This window comes from Halichondria panicea, chromosome 5 (genome assembly GCF_963675165.1).
Source record: "Halichondria panicea chromosome 5, odHalPani1.1, whole genome shotgun sequence".
Lineage (NCBI taxonomy): Eukaryota > Metazoa > Porifera > Demospongiae > Suberitida > Halichondriidae > Halichondria > Halichondria panicea.
In genome coordinates, this window is record NC_087381.1 from 1221714 (window position 1) to 1238038 (window position 16325).

Genomic DNA, 16325 nt, shown 5'->3' on the forward strand with positions numbered 1-16325 from the left:
ACATGTGCGTTTTAAATTTGCAAGAGGTCAAAGGTCATTGAATTGGGTCACCAAGGCAAATCTTTAAAAAATAAAGAACAGTTTTCTTCTCTGACTATACATACTAGTGTGTATGAATGTGGAAACTGTAGAATATAATTACCAAGACTAAATATGGAAGGCAGCACCGTCATATTTGCAGTAGATTCAGGCCAGGTGAGCTGACAAAATATGGGAATACCGGTCCCCATATATTGTAGGTACTATCAACTTGTATGTAGCAACAAGGTCCGGTATATAATCATAGCCTCTATTACACTCTCACACACACACACTGACATACGTCACTCCATTAGTGCTCTGACGATGAGGACGATGATCTGCAGAGGAAGGAAGAGGTATTCACGTGTGATATTATGTGCATGTTAATTACAGTACATAGATGGCCGTCACCAGGAGAAATTGTGTCTTTTTTTGTAGCATTTAGTTAACTCGTTTGTTAGCTGTAAACCTTGTACATATTACATGTAAATGCATTGAGCCCCTTCCTCCCACACACACACCCACACACATACATCCCCCCTCCACACACACACACACAGTTACACCAGCTACTGAGTGAGCAACTGGCTGATGACCTGCTCGACGACACTCTGTCAATGGAGGGGGAGATATCGCTACTCTCCACACCACAAGACTCGGGGAGCCCTAACCTGGTTAGTAAAAATGTATAGCAAAACAATAGAACAACAAATTTATTGTTTGCATCGTATTTGTAATTAATATGCTTGTTCAGTGAGCAGCCTCTAAGTTAAACCAGGTCACCCTCTATAATCTATAATACAGCCCTCAAAGTATCAGTAGCATGTAGTTGGACCTAGGCCACCTCTTTATTACAGCCACTGTTAGTCTGTGGGTGATCTAATTTCAACAGACAAGTTTCATTTGTTGCATAAATCTTGTTTTCTATGGTACAATTTGCACAGTCTCAAACCGATACTACACCAGATGAGTCACCATCACATGACAATCACATGACAACAGCACCAGACCAGTTCACACCAGACCCTCTTCAACCTTCCTCCCCTGTGCACTCCAGTGGACTCCGCTCCCCTCAATCACCACCACCTGTGGTGGGTGTGGCTTATCTGCACGATGAGCCGGACTTGTTGAGCAGATCTCCCTACAAATTACGACCGCCTCTCCCTTTGAGTTCTGATATTTCTGACGTATTTGCAGGTACGTCCAATAAGTGTTTATTGTGGTACCCCAGCTTCTTACTGTAGCTACTGTAGCTCTTAAAATAATGTGCAGACATTAGCCTGTACTAAGTTTTAACTTTACACACAAGCGATTAAGGTTGTGTACACGTACATGTACTGTACATGTATGTCATACTGGTTATTGTTGTGTTATAAGTGTTGTCAGGAGTACATGAATATATGATCCATGGTGGAACATAATAATTATATATATTCATGTACTCCTGGTGTTGTACATACCTCCTTCTACCATTACCAAAGTAGTTGAGATGTGTGCATGTTACATGTTATGTATATGTACATACTGGTATCATAGTCTATTTTCCTTTTGCTCAGGTACTAGCCAATCGTATGCCAACCACTCGATTTCCCTCCCGACAATTATGAGAGAAAGTGACAATCAATTGTTCCACCATGGATCATCTCAGGATGGTTTGCCCCTATCACATAACATTCAGACTGGATCACATGACCTAACGAGCTTGTCACATGACCTACACTATACGCACTACTCCGAGAGTGATATCAGTTCGTATTCTGATAATTTCCCGACAGTGTTTAGCACTCACGATCCTACTGAGCATGCTCAGACCTCCTCCGTAACCAATGAATACCCGACTCCAATTTCTCAAGCAAAAGTCACCACTGGATACACTACTGAGCATGCTCACTACGCCCATTCCCATCACGATCCACCCCCACACGACACATCATCACAAGTCACACTCCTCACACCGCACACACATGCAACGGGTAGACTGGAACAGCTGGAGATATTGTATGATGCTCGAGGGCGACAGATTAATCAGCTGACCTCTCAGCTGACGGCCAATGCTGACGACTCTGAGAGACACATTCGAATCTTGAGACATGAAAAGGTACAGTGCTATAATTTTACACTGTGGAATAATGCTATACATTGTACTTGAATTGTAAACAGTATTCTGTAGAAACCTTGTTCCTTACATTACTATTCTACCGCTGTAGTTGCTGATTGAGAATGAGAGAAATGAGTTTGCTATTCGCTTGGAGCAGCTGGAGAATTCTTATCAAGCAACGGAGGAAACCATAGCAACCACACAAGGAGAGCTGGCAGCTGAGAAAATAAAAAGTTGTGCTCTGGAAAGCAACAAAGCAGAGGTAAAAAAAATATGTAAAGCTTTTTAGTCCAGAAAAATAAAAATTTCGTACTCGGCAGGATTCGAACCTGCGCGGGCAGAGCCCAATAGATTTCTAGTCTATCGCCTTAACCACTCGGCCACGAGTACTTGTTATGATGTCAGATCTTATTTGTGGTATATAAAATGAACCGTTTTCCACAGTTGATATCTAGGCTGCAAGCTGCAGAATCTACTGTCAACAGCCTCACTAAACAAGTTGCTGACTTAACTTCCTCTGATACTCTGAGTCGTATCCGTGACAACTACAGCCAGGCGATGAGTGCAGCTGCTTACGAACACAAGCAAGAGTTACTTTCAGTGCAAGAAGAGGTCGATCACCACAGACATCAGCTGGAGGAGAAGGTATTCTTATAATTATATTTACTGGGGTCATCAAATTAGTAGTCAAGCAGAAAACGACTACATGTAGTTACATTTTTTTTGTAATTTAAGTACTTTCCCCATAACCATATTTTCGTTACAGAATACTGTCATTTCACAACTGGAGCAGCAAGTTCGAGAGCTTGGTGACCATGGTGACCAAATACCACACCCCCACAAACCACGCCAAGAGGAGGCTACCTACTCTCTGGTACAGCAACAGCTGCAGTACGGGTACGAGGGGTGTGAGGGTGTGAGAGTAGTGGAGCTGGTGGGACGTGTGGAGGACCTCACGTTCCAGCTGTCCACAACTCAAGAGGAACTGGAGCAATCCATTCAGAGAGCTGCACAGGCCGAGGTGAGCATTCGCCATTGTGGTGTTCATTGGCTTGTCATAATACACATACGTGTAATTATAAACTTGTACATGTGTTTAAAAATAGTAAATCCCTGTGGTTCCTTAGAATGCGCTATAGTGTTCAGCTTGAAGTCCCTTTTATGTGCTTGTGCAATTATGCTTAGTGTATGCACAATGATGGCCATTTTCTTTCAGTAGTTATCCTAATTAAGGGCTTGTCTCTCCCCCATGCAGTCTGAGTTGAGGTGTGGTGGTGCTAGACTCGGGGAACTAGAGCTGCTCAACTCAGAGCTATCAGAGCAACTGGCCACGTTACAGTCGCAACTAGACACCGTCACAACTCAGGCTGAGGCTGATAAAAGAGCAGCTCTAGAACAGTGAGTGTATCTATTACGAGGGTACATGTACACTAATTATACGTACATTACATAATTATACTGTACTTAGAGAGCAATTTATTACTACCTGCTACACGCAATTATGTACATACATGTATATGTAAACCTACATGCACATGTACGCATACCTTTCGTTTTGTATGTGATTCGATCATCCACTATACGCGGTTTACGTCTACAGTGTGTACATGTGCATGTGTATTATCGCCCCCCCCCACACACACACACCTACACACACACACACACAGCTGTCGAGCGGCATGTCTACAACTCCACGAGGACTCCACTCAGCGACTGAAAGAGACGATGGAGAATGAGAGACAGAAACTAACACTAGACACTGACAGATCACTAGCAAGGCTCAAGTAAGTATTGCACTAGTCCTCAACAATACTTCATCCCGTTGGCTATCCTTAGATCATATAATATGTGGTACATAGGTCATACATTGTAGCGTCAGTTTTAACCTCTTAGGCTCCATCAGCTCAGCCTCATTGACTGTTTGGTGTAGTTACCAAGCAAATTTTTCACGAGATGATTTCTTGTCAATTTCATTAGTATGAGTTTCGAGTAGTTTGTGCAGTCTTTTTGAGACTAATTCAGTACCACCCACAAACTAAATGTAGTACCCATAAGCCAGCAGTGAAATGTTTTGAGTGCATTCTGACATTCTGAAGGAGGTACATGTAGGAGGTTTGAACTAGCTTAATAAATACTGCTGGATTCTAAACATTCTTTGTATAAGTCCCCATCCTTTGCTACCAGTCAATACATCCCCTCCGCCCACTCAGGACTGAGCTAGCAGCAGTTCAGGAACAGTACGTAGCTCTGGCAATGGACAAGGACAGACTAGAGGGAGAGAGGACTGAATCCAATACCAAGCTACAGTCTAAAGTTGTTGAAACAGTTTCGCCTCCATCGTCGATACCTCGTCAGTCAGGGGAAGATACCGGACCACCCTCCTCTCTGGATAGTGCTGTTAGAGAGGCGGTCAGGTCAGCCAGGATAGAGTGGCTTAAAGAGAAAGAAACGTGAGTGTGTATGCACACATGGCTGTACATGAACTGGCTGAGATAGTTCTTAACATTAAACGCAATACAGTATAAGATTATTTTAGCCTTGATTACATAGAGAACGTGAGCAAGCTATGGCTGAAAGATACTTATAACTACTGTATAGTGTAATTGAGTTTAATGGTAAAACTCTCTCAGCCAGTGACTTACCTCTTCCCTGTGTTTCCCTGCAGGTCTCTGACTGGTCATATTGAGAGTGCAGTGTGTGCAGCTCAGAAGCTGTGGAGGGAGCAGCATCTCATGGAGCTGGACAAACTCAAAAGTTAGTTGATTCTCATGCCATAATTGACATGTATTGCAAACAATAAATGCTGCATGTGCAGTACATGTACCGGTACATGTATATTTATATGTACTGTACAATGTACCGATGTCGACTATATCAATAGCTGCCTTTGAGAGCTCATAACTTCAGTCTAGATTGCCCAATTCAAATATTTGTGTACCTGTTTTGGGAGTCTGTTAATTATCAGCCCGGCTGGAAAAATTAATTCACTTACACCACCTGTACATTGTATGTGTACAAAGCAGTACTGTACGTATAACCGTAGTGCAAGTAGGTACACACAGCACACACAATAAATGCTGCGATGTACTGCTTGTATATAGAGCAACTCCGCGCACACACACACACACACGCACACACGCACACACGCACACCACTCTCACACACACACACACACACACACACACACACACACACACACACACACACACACACACATGCACACACACACACATGCACACACTAGAGCAACATGAAGCTGTTCTAGAGGCTCACAGAACATCGGCGGAGGGGAAAGAAACAGAGCCAGTTCAAACAACTATTCAAAAGACAAAGTTGGTACGGTTCTAAAACACATATAAAATGTGCGTTCTTATCACCATGTTGTGTTATGTGCGTGATAGTAAGTGACTTGAAGAGAGTCCCATTAAATTACATTGTAACATACAGCGGCTAATTTCGAGTCGCATTTATACATTTCGTATATCATTTTGGCATTGTACATACATGTAGTAGGTACAGTATTATGTACGCTTTTATATACATTACATGTATATTTATATGAGCACTTGCAATGTTTGGGGTTAATTTGTAATTTTTCAGCCTTGGACCATGGGCTATTTATTATCCATGATACAATGTACATGTATAATTATGGCCAAATTGGCAAATACTTTTATCTCTTAAATAAACTTTGATGACACCATTTGAAAGGTGTCTTTCTAAGCTTTCAGAAAATCAGAAAATCGTTGAAATTAGATTCACGGATTTCAAGTTATGGCAGCTGAAATAGTCCCTGAACCATTAATTAAACAGGGGAGGGGGGGTTGTAGTTGAACATCTTTCAATAGCTATAACTTTAGTACCGTTGATCCGATGTCAAAAATTTTATGATTTTCTGAAAGCTTAGAAACAGACCTTTCAAATGATGTGTTTTGATCCAAAATTTTGTCGGGGCCCTAATTTGTCATTTTTCGGCCTTGGACCATAGGCTATTGTCCATGGTATTGCCAAATTGGCAAATATTTTTATCTCTCAAATATGATTTTTGATGACACCATTTGAAAGGTCTCTACGTAAGCTTTCAGAAAATCATGAAATTGTTGATATTGGGTCCACGGAATTCGAAGTTATGACAGCTTAAGAGTCCCTGAACCATTGATTAAATGTGGCTGTAGTTGAATATCTTTCAACAGCAATAACTTTAGTACCGTTGATCCCATGTCAAAAACGTTATGATTTTCTGAAAAAGACCTTTCAAATGATGTGTTTAAATCCAAAACTTATTCGGGGCCATAATTATTTTGTTATTTTAATTAACCATGATCATTACCTATTATCCCTCTGTTAGGAATGTGACCAAAAGTATCGCGCTCAGTTGACAGTGACTCTAGCCACTGAGAGGAGACAATGGGAGGCTGAGAGCCGTGGGAAATGGGCGGGGCAGGAGAGGACGGTATTAGCGACTGCACATCAAGAGTGGCGTACTGCACAGGAGAGTGCTATTGCCAGAGAGGTCGAAAGGTCAAGAATGGAATGGGAGGAGTCTCATAAACACAAGACGCAGGTGACTAGACGGATTGTACTGAATTAAAGTACACGTGGTTTTATGCATGTGTACGTACCTATAATTATGTACAAGTACTGTAGGTACAATTTGATGCTCGCAAAACATTGTAGTAATACGATTGGTTCACTATGCATTTTGAAATCATACAGACTATACATGTAATTATACGTGCCAGACCCAGTTACATGTATGTACACATACTGTCGTTTCTGTTGGGTTTTATAGTTTGTGGTTCTAATCGGAGCTCTATGTAACCTACAGGTTGCTGTACATGATGCAGTTCTCAAGGCTAAACGTCACTACGAGGGTGTGGTCAAGAAGATGCACTCTGAACTGGTCGTAAAATACGAGACGCAGAAATCAACAATGACCAATGAAGTCAGACAATTAGAGACGAGGCTGGCATCACTACTACAGCGGCAACATGCTCAAGACCCCAGGTCACAAGTTCAACAAAATGTGATGAAAAATGGCGCTAGTAGCGAGACGGGCGCAGGTGGTAGCGATTGTCAAAGTAGAGAGGATGAACGAACATTTAGTGACGTACGAACGATGAATGGTGGCGAGGAAGGAAGTGATGGTCAGGGGGTGGTCCTTCATCGGTTAGTAGGCGGAGTCAGCGATGAGAGTGTGGATACTCTGAGAGGACTGTTAAAGAATACGGCCGGAGATTTGAAGAAAGATATCTTATTACTGGTGGGTATAATTATTATACACAGTACATTAATAAAAGCATTAATTAATACACGTGTATGCAAAAAACAAGCCCAAAAATAGATTGGCCTCTCTCTAAGCTTTCACATAAACATAAAATTAACTTAATATTGGACCAACGGAATTTAAGTTACATGTATGACTGTTCAAAGATAACGTGACTGTACATTTTAGCTACTAGCATTCCCTCATTCTACTGTACAGTACTGTTTATTATTCCGTGCAGTTGGCTGGTGAACTGGAGTCTGTTCGTAAGCTACACAGAGATGAGATTGCCCGAACAAGAGAGTCCACAGCACAGCAAGTCAAGCAATACTACCTTCAGTGTCTCCACCAATTGGTCAATTCCAAGTCACGTGACAAAGAGTCGAGATCACATGATCCTCTGACAAACCCTCCAAAAACAGCCGTTTCATCTCATAGAACTCACCTACAAAGTTACCGTCAGAAGTCACATGACACACGAGCAAAATCACATGGTGTTGCGTCGTTGGACCATCCTTCTACAAGCCACACTACAAAACCTAGCAAAAGTACGAAGCATGCAACGACCAACAGTCCACACCGAGCCTCCATTGTGAAAACTGCTTCAACTCAACCCGGAAACAAGCCTGTTATTAATCAATCAACTACTTGTTGTACGAAGTTGTCGTCTTCAGGAGCTTCCCTAAAGAAAGGAACAATTTCTGGAACATTGAAAACCCACACAACAAGGGAAACACGAACTAGTGATGCTGTTAGGCAGGGTTCTAAAAGGAACTTGTTTGGAACTAACTAGCTCTCTCAAATTAAGCTCAAATTAGCAGTCATTATTATTATTGTACATTTTCACTTCAGTCTTCATTTTTACTATCACAACATAATTCATGTAATAATTATGGTGGTACATGTATATAGGAAGGTGTACGTACTGTTTTTAATAACGAATAAAGACTATAGTGAATAATAGGCAACAATATCCTATAATTATTAATTATAATTTATTACCATTTAAGTTTGTATAAGGCAAAAATGGCTTAAATTGGATCGCGATCATATGCTCAATTACAAGTCATGGATCAGCGTTATAGCAAAAAATAACAATAGTGAGAGACTTGAGCTCGTTACGTTAATTTTGTGTTAATCGGATTTTTTATGAGAATAAATAATAATAGTTAGACACTGTTTTGGAGGTGTCTATGGGATTTAGAAGCCCAAAGGCACTGATTTAGTATCCCGAGCGTAGCGAGGGTACTAAAGTGGCTGAGGGCTTCTAAATCACATGGACACCGACAAAACAGTGTCTAACTCATTTAGATACTAGTGCGCTTGCGCAAACTGCTTGACTACAATACAATTACTTGACAACGGAATACTAGGTATACTAAGTAAATTTGCAGGTATACTAACTAAGTCCCATAGTATACCTGCTCTGAGGCACTTTTCCCATGTACTTCCCATGTACTTCCCATGCATGTAGATCTTATCAACTAGTGTCTAATAATTAATAGGCAGGGTGAAATTATTATAATCAGATTGTACAAACACACTATAGAATTGTTTATAATAACTCAGTTCCAAATGAATCATGACAGAAATTTACAAACTGTCTACACCATTTAGGCAAGTCCCTATCAACTGAGCCACACCTAGACCTAAACACATTCCGACTGTTACACAGTTCTCTAGCATAGTGTTCAGTGCACCACACACCAGCTCCAATCATTCGTATGTGCTTGTCCACACCTTGTATTGGTGATTAGCGTGAACAATCATGACTTCATTCATACTTGATTCCTCATAGAAAAAAAACTGACGACCATTAGGAAAATGTTTACTGTCGAGTGTCTCCCAGGAAACTGACTGACCATGGTGCCTAATGCATACGTTCAATCCGGCTTGATCGTTCCAGAAGAAGTTTTGCTGATACTGCAGAACAGACATCCACAGTCTCTTTGTAGCATAGTTTGATTTCATGAAAATAAAACCTCCACAAATGTAGCTAAAGAAAAACGGGAGAACAGCATCCACGAATCCAACTCCAACACTGTCAGCTTGAAACACAATATCTTTGTTTGTCATTACGCTCTCCAAATAACTCAACGGGTTCCTCATAAACGATATATCGGCATCTACCAAAGCAACGTTCTGATAGCAAGACAACAATCGTAGAATGACTTTTGTTCTCTCCATCATTAATGTCCGGTAGCCAGCTTTACCGAATGCAGTGCCTTTGACAGTAACATGAGGATGTTCGTAACACTTCACATCAGGAAACTTAGCACACACTCCGCGTTCGAATGATATCAAATAAATGTTGTTTGCGAGTCCAACTTTCTCGGCTGAGCATACCCAGTTTTGTGCCAGCGACAACCAAGCTGCGTTGACAAATGTCACGATAATAGGACCATTAGGATTAGGTCGTGGTGTGAAATCGCAGGGATATCTCCAAGAAAAATTCTTGAAAGCCGATAATTGGACATCACAATAAACGTATCCTTTCACTGCTCCTGGCTCCAATTGTCTGTATAGCCCAGTGGCTACAATGAAGTACTTGAGTGCTTGGTAGACAATGAATAAAATGACACATGCTCCGATGAATTTGAGAGTGACTCTCCAACTAAAACGGCACCTCATCCTCTGGTTTCGAACATATTAGACAGGTTGGTTGTGACTGCACAGAGCTAGAGCTAAAGAGAGAGAAAGCACTTTAATAGGTATATGCCCACTGCACTACCTGTAGATCTAGATCTACCACTATTTGTTAATTTTGTGTCATAATTATATAATTATTATTGCAAAAATAGTTGTTCATTACCTGTTACTGTGCAAACACTAGTATGACAGTTCCTCTTGAGGTTGTTGCTGTAGGGTACACTTATATAATAGAAGACCTCTCTGGTGGTCAGTACAGTGTGTAGTGCGTGGATCTAGCTGTGAAAACATCCACTTACCTAGCACCTTGTAATTAAATTTTTCATCAACTGCATGCTCACGTTACCTGTAATAAAAAAGTTATGGATCTCTTGCTTTGCTGACTTGTAACACCGGACTAGCTGTGTATGTTGTCTGGCTGGACCAAGATTAGCTAGACTATAGGGTAGAGTATAGTTCAGCGGTGCTGTATGCAGCTTGCATTGTACTGGCTGGCAAGAATCTAGTAAACACTGTATGCACTGATAACTCGCCAGAATAGAGGGGATCGGTGGGGATCCGGTTGGTTAATGAAAGTTTTATATCAAAAGAAGCCAGAGAGGCACATAAAGTTTGCCTTCAGTCTCTAATGACCGTGCAACATCAGCTACATGTAGAAGTTTACTCGTTGTCAATTTTTGTGCCAGCTCAGCAAAAAAAGTGGTGCACGTGATCTTCTCTGGCGCCATCTGATCTCAGGAGGAGTGTACGACACAGAGTACGACAGGCGCGGTGCAGCTCAGGCAATTAGCCTTTGATTGAACAATAATTATCCGCCCACTCCCCGGCTGCCCACGTCGTATGTTTTTGCTGAGAGTAATCAAAGGTTAATTACTTGAGCTGCACCGCGCCTGTCGGACCTCCTCTGATCTGATCTGGTATCATCAAGGGCGTAATAGAAGTTACGTTTTATATGCCCTTGGCAGTCAGAGGACAAAGTGCACATGACAGTCAGTAAGGTCTCATGTGACTCCAATAGCTATGGGAATATAGAGATATCTTCATACACTCTCTGGTATAGAATGCATGAAACAAAATAGCCTCGTTCCCAGGCCGATCTGTCTCCAATTGAACGCTAGGTCGACCTAGCGTTCAATTGGATCGGCCTGGGAACGAGGCTAGAAACAAAAATGTTTTAAAACCACACCCATTTTTCCCCCAATATTTCATTGATTTACAGTGGAAACAGCGGTGTAGAGAACAAACGTTATTTTTAGAGAAATCGGCCTGGGAACTCTGATCCACCCATTTTTTTCAACAAGAAATGCAAACTTCTTTGTAGATCTACAATCAATTGCAATTGTAAATTGAAACAGCCTACAAACATGCACTTAATGACAAATATTCAGGTGGATGTCAATCATTGTCTAATGAGTATAAGGAGTTAATGAGTATGAATCAGGTGTATTAATTGATGTAATCACGCAATCACAATAATACCAGTATTAAATCACCGTAACTAATGGCTAACTGTATTAAATGGATTTAATGGGTATAATCATAATGCCAGTAGTAATCACGGTAACGAGTAATGTAATCACGGTAACGAGTAATGTAATCACGGTAACGAGTAATGTAATCACGGTAACGAGTAATGTAATCACGGTAACGAGTAATGTAATCACGGTAACGAGTAATGTAATCACTACATAAAATGGATCTACTTTCTCAACTTTCACTACTATAAGCCGGCTGTTAATCTGTTTACTGGCACGGGTCTGTATACGTCAGTATCTTGATGCAATAATTATGTTATGGCTATAATTATGGTATGCAATTTTTTGAACATACTTGAGTCAGGGTAATAATAAATATCATGATTGATCTTAAACATTAGATAAACCTCTACTTCGATATCACAACGTAACTCTCAGGTGTAATACAAACACATTTGTTTTGTTTTCAACTTCATTCACATGTTTGTCATGTGAAGGTGTCGATCTAGTGGATTTACTACTGAGTGACTGCACGAATAGAAAACAATATATCACTTAGACAGGAGGGTTATATAAATCAAGAGCTATAGTCTAGATATGGATTTCTTCTATCTCCTAATGTTAACACTCTCTTCTCATCTTATGATTGCTACCGCTGATTCTGTAACAGTAGAAGCAAACACTGAAGCAGTTGATAACAATACTTGCTGGACAAAGATACAAATACCCTGTGAAACTTCATCAACGACACCAGCTGGCTTACTAAAATATCCGAGCTCAGAGAAGTTTATTGGTTCAACAGTAATCGAAGATCATGACATGGGTTGTTATCCTTGGATGTTTCGTAATCCCAAAAATAAAAAATGTGAATGCAGTAACATTCCATATCACTCTGTACTATGTGATGTTGAAATCAGCAGGACATCCATTCTTGACTGCTATTGTATGACTTACGATAGTGAGAGCAATGAAACTCAATTAGGAAGATGTGTGTATGGTTGCGGACATAAAAGAGACACTGTGTTTTATACACTTCCAAATAACACTGGTGATCTTAATTCAAACTCTTGTGGAAGAATGAACCGCGGTTCAACACTGTGTGGGCAGTGTCTACCAGGATATTCACCACTCTTGTACTCGTACGAAATGAAATGCATGAACTGCACGGGAGAGAACATGACCTACAACTGGATCAAGTATATAGCAGTTGCTTACATTCCTTTAACATTCTTCTTTTTCTTTGTCGTACTTTTTAAATTCAATGGAACTTCACCACTATTGAAAGGTTTCATTAGTGTGTCCCAAGGACTTTTTTCACCTGTAACTGCAAGAGCTTTGTTTTCCGTTATTTCAAGGAAAGCTTATATTGAGAATTTAACTAGAGCTTTAGGTAGCTTTTATGGTATCTGGAATTTGGATTTCTTTCGTACAGTCATTCCACCTATTTGTGCAACGGACATCAGTCAAATACAAGTGCTTGCTTTGGACTATGCTATTGCCTTTTATCCATTGTTACTGGTTATTCTGACTTACTTTCTCATTAGTTTGCATTGCCGTGATGTGCGTATAGTTGTTTGGTTGTGGAGACCTTTTCACAAGGTTTTCAGTTTATTTAGTCAAAACTGGGATATTAAAGGATCGATTGTAAATGCTTTTGCTACCTTCTTTTTACTCTCCTACTTAAAATTTCTCAATACTACTGTTGAGTTGCTAACATTCACGAAAATGTATGTACTGAAGGACAACAGCAGAGAATATGTTATAAAGCATGTACTTTACTATGATGCGACAGTGGAATTCTTTGGACATGACCATCTTCCGTACGCAATAGTAGCTTTGTTTGTCGGAGTTTTTGTTGTAATACTTCCTATAGTGTTTCTGATTGTATATCCGATGAAATGGTTTCAGAAATGTCTCAATTCTTTGAAAATTCAGCGTCAACGTCTTGACATGTTTGTCAACTGTTATCAAGGTTACTACAAGGATGGAACGAATGGTACCAGAGATTATCGATGGTTTTCTGTGTCATACTTTTTTTGTCAGATGATTTTGTTCGTACTATTCACAGTCTCGCAAAGTATGTATTGTTTTTCTTTTGGAACTTTACTCATAATTACCCTCATGTTTATGCAACTGTCATTACGACCATACAAGGAAGAATTCAAAGTGTATAACATAACTGATGCCTTCATGCTACTGATTCTTAGTGGAGTGTTCATTATGGCAATCGCAGGAGATGAAGCTGGCATTAAAGCGTCTTACTTCAGTACATTTTCTTATTCATTTCTAGCACTCCTTGGAATTATCCCGATGATCTACTTTCTTGTAGTAACTATTTGGTGGCTCCTGGTAAAGAAACAACTCAAAACTTGGTGCATAAGCAAGCTTCGTAGCTTTCGAGCTCAGCCTGAAACTCCACAAATTGAAGAGTCATTTTCAGAGAGTGATATTCCACACCGGTTAGAGAATCCATCAGATTACTCCACTGCGAATACCCGCTGATTTCTGCTACTGGAAAAGATGCGAAGTATGGCTCAGTTGCGTGATGTTGTCATTCCAGAGCCATGATGGTTGTGATGGTTGTACTAATATAAATCGGACTATGCGTGTTCATGTATAGTGTACTGGCAGTGTAGCAATTTCCCTTCACATAATTATATACATTGGCAAGTATATATATAGTATTTTTGAGTTTTAGTCGTTTGTGCAAAGTTGTGTGTGCGTGTCTAGAATTAGTCTTGACTGATTGATCTACTCAGAGGGGGGGGGGGAGGGGGAGTAATCCCAGTTCTCCTTGATTTCGCCCCCAGACTATATAATGGATCAGATGGAGTAAATGCTTCTATCCTTGAAAAAGCTATCAGATAGATTTCTGCAGCTGTTTCCATTACGCAACCGTCGCTCTTCTAGTATATGCATGACTGTGTGGAATTCATTGTCAAAAATTGCAAACAATACAAAAAAAATTTAGTAACATTGTAGAAAGCAAAAAGTAATTACCTCTTCTACAACACTCTATATACTTGAGCGAAAGCAAAACATGCACATGGTGAGAGACATTAGCGGCACAGCTTGTATCACTTGTTACCACCCTCTTAGTTAAGTACTATACGGTGTTGAGTGCATGCGCATGCAGTATATAGAGCTGCAGTAAACTATGCAAAGCAATTAACTATTGCAATGAGTTCTTGCACTCTACGCCCTCGGGCATGTGCAGTATGATAATTATAGTCATAGTGCAGCAGACTGATCGACCCGGATACAGTTGCTATAGTTACTATAGTTGGTGGTGGAACTGCCAACCGACTGCACACAAACTTGGATGCTTGTTTTGGTTCATATACTATAATTATAGCCACGATCAATGGGAGGCCAGTGAAGGATGCTTGGTTCACACCAAACAGGGAGAATGTGATCTGTAGGAGGGAGAGAGGTTATAAACACGGTAACCATGACAGTATATGTGGGAGAGAGGGGAGGTTACTAGTGTAAGCTGACTCAGTACTTGTAGTGTAACTATAGTGGTTGTAACTATAGTTGTAACTGTAGTGGGTCAAATTAGAGGTATCAAAGAGTTGCTACAATGAAATGTGAGATTGGTATAGGGGAAAGCACATCACGGCTTTCCAAATATGCTACAATCATGTATAGGAAGGTCTAGCTATAATTAGTAGCCAATGTATATCAAAACCCTGGCATGTTATGCATGATAAAAGAGTGTGCTCCAGCTGACCTCTGTCCTTTAGATCCTTTAGCAAAAATAGGAAGACAAAGTGTTTGAGGTAAACTGATGGTCAGATACCAAATGAACAACAACATCCACTAAACACATGTATATATAATATATAGTTTGTCAAGTCTGCATGTAGGTATAGGTAAGTTATGTCCCACTAACAATATCAAATTATAGTCTCGATACAAGTTTGCAATAAATCATATCGCTGTTCGCTCATGTTACGTACCGGGATCACTTTCTTTCGTTAGTGTATGGATTAAACTCTTCAAAGGAGGATACTCCAGCTGACCTATGACCCCAGGCTCGCCAGAAGATTGAATACCTGTAGTGTTTGGGTACTCTATCGAAACTCAAGTTATGACGACTCAAAGTTAGTAATAAAACAGGCCGAATTCCTACGATTTGGTTTCGCCATGGTTTTTCTCAGAGAATATAACTTTCTCTATCTCTAGGTTATCACTCATTTAAACACACCATTAGATAAACATTACAAAGGGCTACAAAATACATTTATAATTGCGCTGGTACTCTATCGAAACTCAATTATGACGACTCAAAGTTAAGTAATAAAACAGGTCAAATTCCTGTGATTTGGTTTCGCCATGGCTTTTCTCAGAGAATAAAACTTTCTCTATCTCTAGGTTATCACTCATTTAAACACACCATTAGACAGACATTACAAAGGGCTACAAAATACGTATAATAGTCTAAAGAATGATAATCGGAACGAATTACAAAGTCTAAAATCTGCGAATAAAAACATGCAGAACCAAATCTCTGAACTGCAAGGCTTTAATTGTCGACAGAGCTAGTCCAAACCCCCAGGTGATGAAGTGATGGACACAATAAAGCGACTAACTCGACAATCTGGCTCCTCTCAAAGTGCATGTTACTGATGCTCTGGCAGAACTAAACTCTACACAAATGGAGTGTGCTAGAGATGACGCTGATAATTTATCCGAATGTTCGCTCAAGCCAGGCCCAAAGGGGGATAAGGGATGCCTGGATGAACACTATATAGGGGGTTATTGGTGATGTTCAGCAACTTGCATGCATGTGCATGTATAGCAAGAGTTTCTT

The 16325-nt window shown here is 40.4% G+C and overlaps 3 protein-coding genes and 1 non-coding gene across 4 annotated transcripts; 2 read left to right on the plus strand and 2 right to left on the minus strand.

Moving 5' to 3' along the window:
* Positions 1–18: 18 nt before the first annotated feature.
* Positions 19–8275, plus strand: LOC135336190 (centrosomal protein of 152 kDa-like). Its single transcript, XM_064531916.1, has 16 exons — positions 19–195; positions 336–377; positions 582–695; positions 966–1218; positions 1578–2119; positions 2229–2381; positions 2564–2764; positions 2886–3140; positions 3375–3517; positions 3787–3903; positions 4330–4569; positions 4785–4873; positions 5364–5455; positions 6468–6683; positions 6948–7382; positions 7627–8275. The coding sequence occupies exons 1-16, from the start codon at positions 154–156 to the stop codon at positions 8176–8178; spliced, it is 3486 nt and encodes a 1161-aa protein (XP_064387986.1). The 5' UTR covers positions 19–153; the 3' UTR covers positions 8179–8275.
* Trnas-aga (transfer RNA serine (anticodon AGA)) lies at positions 2428–2509 on the minus strand. Its single transcript has one exon. It is a non-coding gene; the product is annotated as a tRNA-Ser (tRNA).
* Positions 8276–9013: 738 nt separating the features above from the next.
* On the minus strand, positions 9014–10677 carry LOC135336738 (uncharacterized). The gene is made up of 2 exons (XM_064532593.1): positions 10198–10677; positions 9014–10069 (listed from the first exon to the last, which is right to left on the minus strand). Exon 2 carries the CDS (start codon positions 10014–10016, stop codon positions 9102–9104), a length of 915 nt encoding a protein of 304 aa, XP_064388663.1. The 5' UTR covers positions 10017–10069; positions 10198–10677; the 3' UTR covers positions 9014–9101.
* Positions 10678–11933: 1256 nt separating this feature from the next.
* Positions 11934–14221, plus strand: LOC135336707 (uncharacterized). Its single transcript, XM_064532563.1, has one exon. It carries the CDS (start codon positions 12107–12109, stop codon positions 14009–14011), a length of 1905 nt encoding a protein of 634 aa, XP_064388633.1. The 5' UTR covers positions 11934–12106; the 3' UTR covers positions 14012–14221.
* The last annotated feature ends 2104 nt before the right edge of the window (positions 14222–16325 follow it).